The 15,146-nt window shown below is 36.1% G+C and overlaps 1 protein-coding gene and 1 long non-coding RNA gene across 4 annotated transcripts in view; both read right to left on the bottom strand.

Annotated features, from left to right (window-relative positions):
• LOC127850808 (brefeldin A-inhibited guanine nucleotide-exchange protein 3-like) overlaps positions 1-15,146 on the bottom strand; it is a 58,727-nt gene that overhangs the window by 41,729 nt on the left and 1,852 nt on the right. For 2 of the 3 annotated variants that reach the window (XM_052384132.1, XM_052384130.1), the window contains exons 2-10: positions 13,704-13,843; positions 11,961-12,094; positions 9,440-9,574; positions 7,973-8,041; positions 7,202-7,324; positions 5,389-5,431; positions 4,035-4,116; positions 3,208-3,318; positions 215-346 (exon numbers count right to left, since the gene is read on the bottom strand). In XM_052384132.1, the coding sequence (XP_052240092.1) occupies positions 215-346; positions 3,208-3,318; positions 4,035-4,116; positions 5,389-5,431; positions 7,202-7,324; positions 7,973-8,041; positions 9,440-9,574; positions 11,961-12,094; positions 13,704-13,788 (914 nt within the window). In that variant the 5' untranslated portion in view covers positions 13,789-13,843. The remainder of the gene's footprint in view (positions 1-214; positions 347-3,207; positions 3,319-4,034; positions 4,117-5,388; positions 5,432-7,201; positions 7,325-7,972; positions 8,042-9,439; positions 9,575-11,960; positions 12,095-13,703; positions 13,844-15,146) is intronic. The other variant, XM_052384131.1, reaches the window with a different exon arrangement.
• Positions 12,981-13,666, bottom strand: LOC127850848 (uncharacterized). Its single transcript, XR_008035479.1, has 2 exons — positions 13,302-13,666; positions 12,981-13,148 (listed from the first exon to the last, which is right to left on the bottom strand). It is a non-coding gene; the product is annotated as an uncharacterized LOC127850848 (long non-coding RNA).

Here is a 15,146-nt window from a genome sequence, read left to right as displayed (position 1 = left end):
TGGACAGATGTCTGTGGTGTGACAAAACATTCCCCCTAATGTGAATTTTTGCTTCGAACGGTCTTCCTATAAACAATTTTTTTCAGCGGAAAGAGTCATCCCTGATTAGCATGTGCAAACAACATAGGCTAATCTGGGACGACACTTTATGCTCATAGATTCTCCCAGAGCGCAGCCCCCTATGTTTTCCAGTACACATCCCTCGCCAGCTGACCTGTAGATGATTTTGGCTGTGGTGGGAGACAGCAGGGTGGAGTCCATGTTCTTGCTGGGATCCCCCGCTGGCTTGCCCTTGTCTGACTTGGGCATACCTAGCAGCGAGATCAGTGTGGGACACAGGCTCTGCCTGCAATGAGAAATCAGACTAAGTTTACTTGTTGCAGCAAGCCAGGAATCTTTCAAGATTGCATATAAGGTGAAGTTGTTGTCTTTCAGAAGCCAACTTCACTCTAACTTAAAATCAAAGCAATATCAGTTTTGCTGTGCAGGCAAAAACGTTGATCATTGTTTTATTTTAAAATCAATATTGTCCAACAAGAGCTCATGCTATGAACACTTGGTTACAATGCTCATAGGCAGTCAATACCCACAACAGAACAATGCACAAAACGTATGATGTAATTTCTACAAGTTTGTGATTTAACCCTTTCAGTGCGGGAACCGAATTTTGAAGGCCTTTGCAAACAGTTTGGATCCAGATGAGACGCCACAGAATGTGGCGTCTCATCTGGATCCAAACTGTTTGCTATTCTGATAGTATTTTTTGATTTTTTTTCCGAAGAAATGCTAATTGTAGAAATTCAGCAGACGACATTTTAGCAGACGATAAATTTCCCAGCATGCAAAGGGTTAAATTACCCCAGGAGCAAAAGTGTTGTTACCATGCTGGTTATTCAGTACCTCGTTATTCATATAAACTATGAATCATGTGAATTAAATAAGCATGTCTTACATCAGTTTGTACTTTTTATGTTTTATTGATCTTTTGAATCCTTGATAAGATTGCCAATATGACAAGTTTATCTATGCATGTCTAATTTAATAGTTATTTGTAAACAATGTTTATTTCAATACTGGCTGCTTAAATGCAATTTAAAACATCACAGGAAAACAGAAATTAGAAATTCAGACAATTTAATAAAATATCAAAGCATGTGTATTACTCAGAAAAATAAAATGTCCTCAGCTTTTCAAAAAATAATGAGAAGTCCATATTGATTTCAATATAAATTTTAATTAACTTGTCAGTGGTTTGAGTCAATAAATTCCATAACTCAGAGCAATATTTGCTTACGCGAATATTTCAACTATATCACATAGTCTTCATCAGTGATGTGCTGGTCAGTTGAGCGAGTCACATTACAGGAGGAGAGAATTGTACACAGGCAGTGGTTGTTATATTTAATCTAGAACAGTGACAATGGGTAATACCTCCAACCGTATTCTGCACAATCTCAGACCTGTGGGCATGGGCACATGATACTCCCCAGCATATTGTGCTTTATGTATGTTTGTATGTTTGCAAAATTGTTTACATGTACTACAGAAAAAACTCATCAGTGCTTAACAGCACATAAATAAGCTCAATTTAAAAAGTTTTTTCTAGCTGAAATAATCTTAACTGTTTATGATTTTAAGTGCCTGTTGTGTAAATTTGGCTGAAATTGTGTCTGTGTGCCAGGTTTAAATCCCCATTCTGGGAGTGTAACATGTTTTTACTGGTAAGTAAAAATGTCATATGAAATACTCTATTGTAGAATGCACTACTTTTGTTTACAAAACCTTTATATTAAGAAACTATTTATCCAAATAAAAATTAATGTTTTTTTTTTTACTTTTAAGTACATTACGAGAAACCTCTACACTTTTTAATTTCTGTGATTTCATCCACTTACCGTAATTACTCTGAGATTTCGGACACTCTAAGTTTTCGGATACCCTCTTTTTTGGCAAAAATAATTATTTTGCGCGACTCTTAAATTTCGGACAGACCAGTTTTCATTCATAATTAATGTCTTTAAATTTTCGAACAATATATTTAACAGCGCAACTCTACTGGCTTCGGCCCTTTTTTCGCTTATCTTGCGACATTTGAAGAATTGATTTTTACAACTGGATTAAGGTCATAAATCTTTGCAGATGTATGCCTGAAGGCAATGGTATATTACATGCGCACAATTGGGTAAATAACCATGTATACCGGTAGAAAACAATGGATTCACCCAACAGCATTTGAAACAGTTTCGTCCTATTAAGGAAGCTGAATGTTTTAGGTTTTTACTTTTGGGTTTTATCATTTCAGGCAACAGTTAACAAAGCTGTGAAATTGTATCTATTTCAAAGCAGAAAAAAAGACACCTTAATTTTTTTCTCTAATTTTCTGACACCTGCAATTGTTTTATATTGTTTTATATTTTTCGTATCTAAATTTTCAGCCACGAAAAAAAAAAATATTTGTAAGTGTCAGAAAACAAAGAGAAAACAAAGAGTTATTAAGGAAATACGGAACTTTTTGAAGATCAAGATATATGTCCAGTTGTCTGCCTAGTACTGAAACTTAACCATTAAAAGTAACACATGAATATTTTTCATTAACAACAACATACAAAACAAGAAACCGGCGGAGACGGGTGATCCTCCCTAAAGTTTTTTTTTGTCACAATATTGCACTATATATTCAGATAAAAGGAAACGTCTTGAGGGCACAGTAGTTGGGGGGACAATAATTTTTTTATAGAAAATTTCAAAGGGCCATAACTCTGTGAAAAATCATCCGACCAGAACCAGCTGATAATATGCACATCTCCTCTTGGTAGTGAAGCTTCCCATAAAGTTTCATTGAATTCCGGTCATTAGTTGCTGAGAAATAGCCCGGACAAAAATTGTGCACGGACGGACACATGGACGGACAGACGAAGCGGCGACTATATGCTCCCCCCAAAATAAATTTTGGGGGAGCATAATAAACATTTAATTAAGTTGTATAGAGCCTCAAACTACTGATTATATGACAATAATGAAGAAACATACAAGGACATAAGGCAATATTAGTAAACTTGAAGTACCCTTCAATCTATTTTAATCACTTTCAGTACGGAAACTAAAATATTCATTGAATGGTATTTTAATATATTCATGCATAAAGGTCAGCACCAGGATAATATTGTTCAGGTTTCAGAATACCAATCTGACTGAGGCAACTCCTACCACACAAGCTGCTGAAACTCTGTAAATGTCTGGAGTTTCTCTGGAGAGTTTGTCAAGATGGCCAGAACACCCTCCAACAGCAATGGAACAGCCTGCTTGCACTGGCCAGCCCTGAAATATGCACTATGTTCTTACAATTTTATTCTATTTAATTTAATAAGAATTGTAAACAAGACCTGCATAAAGACAGCACGCTCCACTTTCCCAGCTTTGATAGTAAAATTTGAGTTTTATGTCAGTCACCTAATATAACTACTACAAAGAATGTTTGAAGTTGAATATCTGTAGTAGATATATGGTGTATGTATATTTATATCATCATCATCATCATAATCATCATAATCATCATCATCATCATCATCATCATCATCATCATCATCATCATCATCATCATCATCATCATCAACATCATCACCACCACCACCACCATCATCATCATCACCACCACCACCAACACCATCATGATCATCATCATCATCATCACCACCAACATCACCCATATCAACAACATCATCATCTTGCCATCATCATCATCACCAGCTTCACTAACATAATCGTCATCATTATAATTATCACCACCATCACCATCATGATCATCATCTTCATATCCATCACCATCCTCGACGCGACCACAACCAGACTGCCACCACCATCAACACCACAACCATCATCATCACGAAAATAATCAATAGGAACAACAACAACATATCCATCATCATGACATCATATAACATATTACGTGTTCTTCAGATTATGTCTACGAACTAAAACAACAACACTAAATTTGCAAATACAATTCTACGGAATGGAATAAAAGTAGAACCAACTTCATTGCCATGGTGATTTTCTCAGACAGGAAGTACAGCAGACTGACCACATCGGACATCAGCCTTTCAGCCACATGGTCCTCTGCGTAAGATAATGTCAAATATGTCAAAGTATTATTACCAACGTACAAATTACTGAATTAAAATATAGTGTCATAATGGTGTATTTTTTCTACAGATTTTGAGAAGCCACATTTAATTTATATGAGCCTTTAGTGCGTGTACATTAATGAATTAATAAATGAAATAATGAATTTTGATGAATAACAGCAAAGTGATGGTCTCACAGGCAGAATTGATATTTTCATTTGACCAGTATAACTTACTTCAGTACAAATCCATTAATTAAGGTTTTTAATACTATTTGCTGCTCATCTTTATTATATCAAATGGTGTATCTTTTTTTAAAGAAGCAGGTAATTAAATATATACATAATTGAAATTTTAGGAAAAGTATGTCCTATCATTTTGCCTCAGCATGAAATAGTGCCATATATATTCTCTACTTTGGGGAAAACAATTTAACTAACCCAAATGTCAATGAAATATCTGTGCAATGGTTGCCTGATATTGTGCAGACAGGAGTCCTTCTCAGGGAGGTTTCAAACAGACTACCTCTAAAAATCTCCAAATTGTTTAAAAGCTATTAACATGGATACATTGATTTTGTTCCTAATCTATCACAAAAATATTAAAATCTTTATCTGGTATCTGGACCTGACAGCTTCTCTTACCAATGTCTTATTCATTCTTGTTAACATCTTAATGGAAAAATACTTAGCTTTCAACAGACAAAGAAAAAAGTTTTGCATAAAAAAAGAGATGTATTTAGACCTGAACTGAAAAACATCTGTAATCGTTGTTGACATTTTCATGGCTTCATTTTGTGCAACAATCATCATTACATAAGAACACATTTAGAAAGGACGAATATTTTTTAGCCAAATGACCCATTTTAGTATAAAACAGGCTTATTTGTAATAGTGTTCCTCTTCTTGGTAATCAAATAAAGATTAAAAGAAAAAAAAGAGTACCTTTTGCGTAATCAACAGAAACACTCCATATAATTCAATCAGTTTGCATTTGCAACGTTTGAAACTTTGTATCAATGTAAAATTATCATTATTAATAAAGCAACATATATATGCATGATGAGTATATGCAATAAGTGTCATTTTGCTTCTTCTGTACAGTGTTTTTCTCTGAATATAAGACAAAAAAAGTTGGAAAAATTATCATCTTGACTACCAGAGAACAAATCCCTGTATATATCTGCAAGCAACGTGTTAGATCTGTTATTATAACACATTCAGACATGCCACTAGTGTTAGTAATGTATTAAAACACTGCAAACCTTTCGGATAAAAATCTGACATGACATCTGCAGCCGTGCTCACCTATATGAATACAAACAAGGCACAATTTAATAGCTTTTGTTTCTACTATGGTTAGCAAATAAAAATGAATTAATGTAAATGTCAAGAAACTAGATAATGTCCTTTGTCTTTTAGAATGCTAGTTTAAAGTTTAATGAAAACATAATGCTGGCCATGGGCAAATGAAACACACTGACCCCTATTGCGCCGCTTTGATTTTTTTTTTTTTTTACCATTGACCTTGAAGGATGACCTTGACCTTGAACTTCCACCACTCAAAATGTGCACCTTTATGAGAACGCTGCTTTGATTTTTTTTTTGACCTTTGAACTTGAAGGATGACCTTGACCTTGAAGGATGACCTTGACCTTGAACTTACACCACTCAAAATGTGCAGCTTCATGATAACGCCGCTTTGAATTTTTTTTTTTTTTTTGACCTTTGACCTAGAAGGATGACCTTGACCTTGAACTTCCACCACTCAAAATGTGCTGCTTCATGAGAACGTCGCTTTGATTTTATTTAATTTTTTTTACCTTTGATCTTGAAGAATGACCTTGACCTTGAACTTCCACCACTCAAAATTTGCAGCTTCATGAGATACACATGCATGCCAAATATCAAGTTGCTATCTTCAATATTGAAAAAGTAATGGCCAATGTTAAAGTTTACGGACGGACAGTCGCCATAAATTTGACATTTGACCTTGAAGGATGACCTTGACCTTCACCTTTCCCCACTCAAAATGTTCAGCTCCATGAGATACACATGCATGCCAAATATCAAGTTGCTATCTTCAATATTGAAAAAGTTATGGCCAATGTTAAAGTTTTCGGACAGACAGACGCCATAACTTTGACATTTGACCTTGAAGGATGACCTTGACCTTTCACCACTCAAAATGTGCAGCTCCATGAGATACACATGCATGCCAAATATCAAGTTGCTATCTTCAATAGTGAAAAAGTTATGGCCAATGTTAAAGTTTTTTCGGACGGACGGACAGACTGACTGACATACTGACGGACAGTTCAACTGCACCTACCGGGGGCATAAAAACATACAAGCAAACCATAGCAAAGGATCTCACAATTATTGTTTCAAACAAAAGTAAATTGCAACACATATGAACCTTGCTCTTGGGAAACCTGGTTTAACGCAAGTGCATAAAGTGGCATCACAAACTAGCCTGTGCAGGAAGAAAATTTCGGCTTTAATTGAATTTTCACTGAAAGACTTCCTTTTAAAGAAAAATACCATTAAAGCGAAAAGTGTCATTCCTAATTAAACTTTGCAGACTTCACACGCTAATCTGGACGATACTTTTTGCACATGCATTAAGCCCTGTTTTCCCAGAGTAAGGCTCAAATGAATAATTATAAATGTCAAGAAACAAGATTTGTTTTGTTATATTAGTTGAATTAAACACATAATGCTAATTATGGTTAACTGGGGGCCATAAAACCAAAACAATCCATGCAAGCAATAGCAGAGTATATCAAAACAAAATATTTTTAAAAATAAAAGAAAATAGTTGCACAACAAATAAGCTGCATTCTAGGAACACTGGGATTGATGCATGTTCGTAAAGGTGTCATCCTTGATTAGCCTGTGCAGTCCGCCTAGGCTTATCAGGGACGACACTTTCCGAGAAAACTGCCATAAAACCTGAAGTCCTCACAGGCTCATCAGGGACAACACTATGCACATTCATTGTGCCCCGTTGTCCCAGAGCGCGGCTCATATGGATCAATAAACAGCCAAACAAGACAGCATGCAACACAGCCTTACCCCATGCTTTAAAGCACTAGACAGTCTCTCGGAGTAGCTGCCAAGGAGCTGGGCCAGGGCGGCCTGCACCAGGCCTCGGAGGTTACATGAGCTACCCGAGCATGTGTATGTGTCTATGAACACCTAGGTGAAAGCGCAAGAGAATCAGAAAATATGTTCAAATAGGTGAGGGAAAAGCAGCTCTTTCCCTTAGTGATGGAAAACACTACTCCAATAAGGATATGGAACATGGTAATTAAAGCAGTATTTAATACATTCCAACACCCAAATAATGGTTTGTGAAAACAATCTGAGAATTTGGGTAAATTAATAAAATAATAACAAACTAAAAGGCATTCAGTAAGGTAAGGAAGGGTATCAAAAACCGAGAAATGAATATTAATTAAAACAGAAGTTTATTTTGTCTTTATAAAACAATAGGTATCTTTATTCGTATACTTTATCTTTTCTTAAATCAAAAACCTTTTGTCCCTACAAAATATTTTTAATAGCATGTATTAAATAATCAAATCATCAAAATATGATTGTATTTCAGCCAGGAAATATACTTAGTATTAATCCATATAAGATAATTTAATTTACATGAAATAAAACAGCCTTTATTCAAAATAATCGTACCAAAAAATGTTTAAGTTTACATATCACAAAAACGCTTTTGGAAGATACTATCTAATCAAAAATTAAGTAGCACCATTTCTAATGATGTAAAACACTTTGATACCTGTAATCTACAAATGATAAAGGTAGCTCAGAAAATATGAAAGCACATACCTGTGAGATACGGGTAACAATCTTTGTATTCATGCACCAAGCCGTAGAAAGGGCCATTTTTAACAGCAGCTGTAACAAATATATTTGTCACAAATGTGACTCATACATGTACCCCAAAACCACTTTGACACCTTTTTTTCAAGGGCATATAACTCAGTAATGTGTGGCATGAAAAAAAGTGTCTTGCTTATATCCACTTCATGGTGTTGACATATTTAGCATTTCCATGTAATCTCTCAACAAACTTTCAGTCTTTTAAATTAATAACATTTTATGTTGCTTAACCTACTAACTGACTGCCTCAAAAAAAAAAACAACAGAGCGACTCCAGCATAACATTTTCAACCTTTGTTTACGGGGTCATCGATAATGTGTGATTTTTAGCAAACAAAAACAGTAAAACTAAGTGTCATGTTTCTTTCTTCGAAAAACCTATCAAAACAATTATTCCGCTTTCAACAAATTACACACACATTTAGAATTAAATAGCAGCTTACACTTTACAAAACCCCAATTTACATAATTGGTAAGTTACAGTGAAAATTAAATTCTGTTAAAACTGTACTCAGAGGAATGCAACAACTGTCTGTTAGATATTTGTTCAAATGCCTCGTATTACTGTAATATATAACTAAACTACTAAAATTCTCATCCAAATAGAGCATAATTTAATGGTTCATGTAATGTCATTTATCCCACTAAGCCAGTATCCCCATAGCAATATTGAATCCCATATAGACATTTTTTTTTAATGCAGATACAACACTTTAACTCTCACAGGCTGATTTTGAAAACGTTCATAATTGACCCTATGTATACTTAAAGATCTATTCATAAATATCATGTTTATCTATAATCGTTGGTATACTGCAGATCAGCCCAATAAATGACCTTCAAGACGTCTGCCTGTATTTCCTCTGGCAGGATTAGTGTACTAACCTTCAGGATGTCAGCCTGTGTTTCCTCTGGCAGGTTTGGTGTGCTGACCTTCATGACGTCTGCCTATATTTCCTCTGGCAGGTTTGGTGTACTGACCTTCATGACGTCTGCCTGTATTTTCTCTGGCAGGTTTGGTGTACTGACCTTCATGACGTCTGCCTGTATTTCCTCTGACAGGTTTGGTGTACTGACCTTCATGACGTCTGCCTGTATTTTCTCTGGCAGGTTTGGTGTACTGACCTTCATGACGTCTGCCTGTATTTCCTCTGACAGGTATGGTGTACTGACCTTCATGACGTCTGCCTGTATTTCCTCTGACAGGTTTGGTGTACTGACCTTCATGATGTCTGCCTGTATTTCCTCTGGCAGGTTTGGTGTACTGACCTTCATGACGTCTGCCTGTATTTGCTCTGACAGGTTTGGTGTACTGACCTTCATGACGTCTGCCTGTATTTCCTCTGACAGGTATGGTGTACTGACCTTCATGATGTCTGCCTGTATTTCCTCTGACAGGTTTGGTGTACTGACCTTCATGATGTCTGCCTGTATTTCCTCTGGCAGGTTTGGTGTACTGTACACAGTGCTCAGTATCTGCAGGGGAAGCCACTGGTCCTCACTGGCCGACTCCAGGCTGGACTGGAATCTCTCATCCTTCAACATTTTCTGCAATCACAAACACATTTGAGTCCTGCTATGGGAAAACAGGATTTAATGAATGTGCGTAAATCTTCCCAGATTAGCTTGTGCAGTTTGCACATAGCCTGTGCAGTCTGCACAGGCTTATAAGGGATAACATTTTGCACTTTAATGGATGTTTTTGTTTTAAAGAAGTCTCTTCTAAACAAAAATTTAGTCTAGGCAGAAAAGGTAGTCCATGATGAGCCTTTGGGGTATGCACAGGCAAAGCTGGGACAACACTCTACACACAAGCAGTCAGCCTCCTTTTGCCAGAGCAAGGCTCACATAAGAAACTTTTTTAATGAGCAGGGTTCCTGCTGTTGATCGCCATTGTTGACAATGGCAAATGGCAAATTTGAAGTTGAAATTTCCACAAATGGCGATTTATCGAAAATCCACATTTTTTCTGAAATGAGCTTACTGACAGACACTTTTGCATATCAGAAGCTCGAGTTAATATTTGACATACATTTTTTTAATAGAAGGAAAACATATATTTAAATTTCAACATTTGAACTTTTAACCTTCAACTACAAGAATGCTACTTCATTTTTACACAATTCATTATACACCATTTAAGGAACAGCAAAAAGCTCGACACCACTGAAGATAACTCTGTTTTATATATGAGTAGTCTACAAGCCTATAATTCTAACTGTCTTGATTTAGCAGAGGCACTCGTGCCTGATCATGGAAAGAATGTATGCCAATGAATGCCACATCATAAACATTTTGGAACTGCAATTAAAATCAGTTTATGATAATGAAGTCCAGCTATATACAGATATTTCACTATAAAAGTTTCTTGTTCACAGTTTACATACTTACATCATCACAAAACTATAATATTTGTAATAGGTACATGTGTAACAAGAACCACTCATCTGAGTTAAAGGTACACCAATTGTTGAAGACTTGACAGGGTGACATAGTTTTTGACATGTCTTAACACAGATTGAAACATGGCCTTAATATTGTCAATATTTATATTCTGACCGCGCTTTTAAATATTGAGTAATTAATGTGGCTTCTAGATAGATAATATGGGGTTTTCTAATATTTGACCAGGTGACCTTATTTTTGGACACATGTGATTAAGATTTAAAATTATCAAAGATAAAGTCATTAATGACATTACCCTGATTCAAGCTTTGCCTAGATATTGGCATGAGATTCTGACCAAGTTTCATCAAGATTGAGTCATAAATGTGACCCCAGCTAAAATGTGATTAAAGGGGATGACATACACTACGCACCACACAAATTGACACAATCTACAACACACAGAGTTATCACAATAGCTCGCCTTAAGCACTTTTTGCTCTTGTGAGTTACAAAAAATAATTTAATTAGCAAGAAAAAACAAACAAACAAGAAACTGTCGGAGACAGGTGATGCTCCCAAAGGTTTTTTTTGTCACAATATTGCACTATATATTCAAATAAAAGGAAACGTCTTGAGGGCACAGTAGTTGGGGGGAGAAGAATTTTTTTATAGAAAATTTCAAAGGGCCATAACTCTGTGAAAAATCATCCGACCAGAACCCACTGATCATATGCACATCTCCTCTTGGTAGTGAAGCTTCCCATTAAGTTTCATTGAATTCCGGTCCTTAGTTGCTGAGAAATAGCCCGGACAAGAATTGCACTATATGTACAGTTAATGGAAAATTTCAAAGGGCCATAACTCTGTGAAAAATCATTCGACCAGAACCCGCTGATAATATGCACATCTCCTCTTGGTAGTGAAGCTTCCCATAATGTTTCATTGAATTCCGGTCATTAGTTGCTGAGAAATAGCCCGGACAAGAATTGCACTATATGTACAGTTAATGGAATATTTCAAAGGGCCATAACTCAGTGAAAAATCATCCGACCAGAACCAGCTGATAATAGGCACATCTCCTCTTGGTAGTGAAGCTTCCAATGAAGTTTCATTGAATTCCGGTCATTAGTTGCTGAGAAATAGCCCGGCCAAGAATTGCACTATATGTACAGTTAATGGAAAATTTCAAAGGGCCATAACTTTGTGAAAAAGCATCCGACCAGAACCCGCTGATAATATGCACATCTCCTATTGGTAGTGAAGCTTCCCATAAAGTTTCATTGAATTCTGGTCATTAGTTGCTGAAAAATAGCCCGGACAAAAATTGTGCACGGACGGACGGACAGACGAAGCGGCGACTCTATGCTCCCCCCCAAATTTTTTTGGGGAGCATAAAAAAACCTTTCCCACAGATTCAAACCCAAGACAATGGAAGCAAAATTAAATCCAGTTACCACTGCACTACTCAGACTATTGAATTTTAAATGACAATTTTTTGTTATTGTCCTTCTGCCAAACTGTGAACAAGTCCCTTAAAGCTTTTCACCTCTATTCCTGATAAGGCGTGAGTCATCAGTCGCTTGGTTTTGCTTTCTAACGCCAGATGTAAAGGCAGCAAACATTTTTCTCTCAGTTCAAATGCTGCCAATTTCTCTGCTTCACTTTGAGTTGACAATGTATCTGTAAATAGCATCTTAGAAAACTTTTTACTTCATTCCTGCAGAAAACAATTCAAACACAATTTTGTTAGATTGTCAGATCCTTTAAATATTGTATTCAGAGAAGTAGCTTTAACTTCTATAATTAGTTTAAACCTATTTATTTAAGCATGATTGCATCGAAAGCCTAAGGCTTATTTGAAATGCTCTTGAGTCCATTTCCTCGGACTAGAACCAGTACTTCTATGGAAGAGAGATCTAAAGAACGCTTCCACAGTGGGGATTGAACCTGTGACCTACCAATCGCTAGGCCGACACATCACCATATCTACTACGTCTAGGGGACCTTTATGATTGTTTATTCTTATAATCTATGGCTGTTCTTTTACTCTTATTTTGATGCTTTGAGGCAAATTGACGTTTTGAATGACAAAATATTACATACATTAAGAAATCTCAGCAGACATGTAAATTTTTACTCTTATCTTTTTTAAAGTAAGTGAAGCCTTTTACATTACATATAGCAAGTTCAATTAAACAAGGGCTGTTTGTAAAAAATGCATGCCCCCCATATGGGCTGTCCGTTGTAGTGGCAGCCATTGTGTGAATGCGATTTTTGTCACTGTGACCTTGACCTTTGACCTAGTGACCTGAAAATCAATAGGGGTCATATGCGGGTCACGATCAATGCACCTATGAAGTGTCATGATCCTAGGCAAAAGCGTTCTTGAGCTATCATCCGAAAATCATTTTACTATTTCGGGTCACCGTGACCTTGACCTTTGACCTTGTGACCTCAAAATCAATAGGGGTCATCTGCAAGCATGATCAATCTACCCATGAAGTTTCATGATCCTAGGCGTATGCGTTCTTGAGTTATCATCCGAAAACCATTTTACGATTTCCGGTCACTGTGACCTTGACCTTTGACCTAGTGACCTCAAAATCAATAGGGGTCATCTGCGAGTCATGATCAATCTACCCATGAAGTTTCATGATCCTAGGCGTATGCGTTCTTGAGTTATCATCCGGAAACCATTTTACTATTTCGGGTCACCGTGACCTTAACCTTTGACCTAGTGACCTCAAAATCAATAGGGGTCATCTGCAAGTCATGATCAATCTACCCATGAAGTTTCATGATCCTAGGCGTATGCGTTCTTAAGTTATCATCCGGAAACCATTTTACTATTTCGGGTCACCGTGACCTTGACCTTTGACCAAGTGACCTCAAAATCAATAGGGGTCATCTGCAAGTCATGATCAATCTACCCATGAAGTTTCATGATCCTAGGCGTATGCGTTCTTGAGTTATCATTCAAAAACCATTTTACTATTTCTGGCCACTGTGACCTTGACCTTTGACCTAGTGACCTCAAAATCAATAGGGGTCATCTGCGAGTCATGGTCAATGTACCTATGAAGTTTCATGATCCTAGGCCCAAGCGTTCTTGAGTTATCGTCTGACAACTACCTGGTGGACGGACCGACAGACCGACATGAGCAAAGCAATATACCCCCTCTTCTTCGAAGGGGGGCATAATAAAGCATGTATTATTCAACATGTATACAAGGATTTTTGTTTCACATTTAGCTAAACAGTAAGCAAAGTTGAAGTAAAGTCATGGTACCCAATGCCAACTGAGCTGCAGAACGGATTGGCTGAAATTTGGCAGCATGGGCATCTTTGACTAAAACCTGCAGCAACTCTTCCATGATGATTGTGTGTTTTTTACTTCCTTTTGATCCTAAAAGATGTATCTTTAGTTACCTGTATTAAGATTGTAGAAATTTAATGTTAATTACTAAAATGTATACAAGTAATTATGTTTGAATACATGATTGCAAATGAAAAACAAGCAAATTCCTTACATTAATATCCCCCGCCAAATAAATTTTGTTTATGGATGACTGCAAATCCCTTAATATAGAGTATAATCATACAAAATAATGATATATTAATAATAATGATATACAATATAATAATATGGTAATTGTTTTATGTATTGCAATTTTCCTCATTAGTATATCTATTCACCCATGATATTTTATGTTGAAATCTAGTAGCATATCAAAAATGTAGCCCTGAAAAGTTACATCATACAAAAACAACCAAGGACAATAACTTTTAGTAAAGAAAGTGTAGGGTTATGGTTCTTGTGCATGGCACCTCTTCCCATTGATTTCTACATACCCATGAAGTTTCATGTTGATATCTTATATAGTGTCAGAGATAAAGCTATGCACATTTTTAAGACAAAAGGACGGACAGAATGAGATGCCCCAATTGAACATGTTTAAAGTGTGTAACATGATGTGCACGCATCGAGCAATTTTTTTCAACCTCTTGTCAAAGAACGCTAAATTTAGATTAACACAATACATGTATGTACAAACTATTTCGTGAAAATCAGATAGTATAATGCACAGAATACCGTGCAACAGTATCTTTGGACTTGATTAGGCAATGAAATACAATATCAGGTGGCTTTTATTTCACTACGATGCATCTATCAATAGCAATTAGGGACCCCATTTATAAAAACATCATGGTGTGAATGCCTGATAAAATAAAAAAATTGCAGATAAATAAGATGTCAAAAAACAACACTGGTGCACTCGAGTAAAAGAAATGGTTGGTTAATAGGGGCAATAAACCGATTAGCAATGGTAAATAAAAGCCAGACAGAGCTTGAATAGCAAATTAAAAATTTTATTGTAAATTTATAGAATGCACATCGATTTTCACGTATGTCCGGACAAATATTCTCACATGGGGATGCTGGAACAAATACTCTAAAAGTGGGGCTGTCCCGACTAGATCAGGACGTCTGGTATGTATGGATATACACATGTTCAGTTGGAAAAACCCATCCCAATTGGACACTTATTTTATAAAATCTTTAAATAATAACATAATATGTCACAATTTATTTGAAAAAAAATGTGTTTACAAAATTCTTGAGCACTTTTATGTGCACATTTTTGTCAAAATAAGAATGACTGTAAGAACATAAATTGTTTAATTGTAATTAGAAGCTATAAAAAAGTTCAATTTCTGTTTAAGTTTAAAT

The sequence above is a fragment of the Dreissena polymorpha genome, chromosome 11, assembly GCF_020536995.1.
Source record: "Dreissena polymorpha isolate Duluth1 chromosome 11, UMN_Dpol_1.0, whole genome shotgun sequence".
Taxonomy (NCBI): Eukaryota; Metazoa; Mollusca; class Bivalvia; order Myida; family Dreissenidae; genus Dreissena; species Dreissena polymorpha.
Note: the sequence above shows the minus strand (reverse complement) of the source record. Positions and strands in the feature narration are given on the sequence as shown.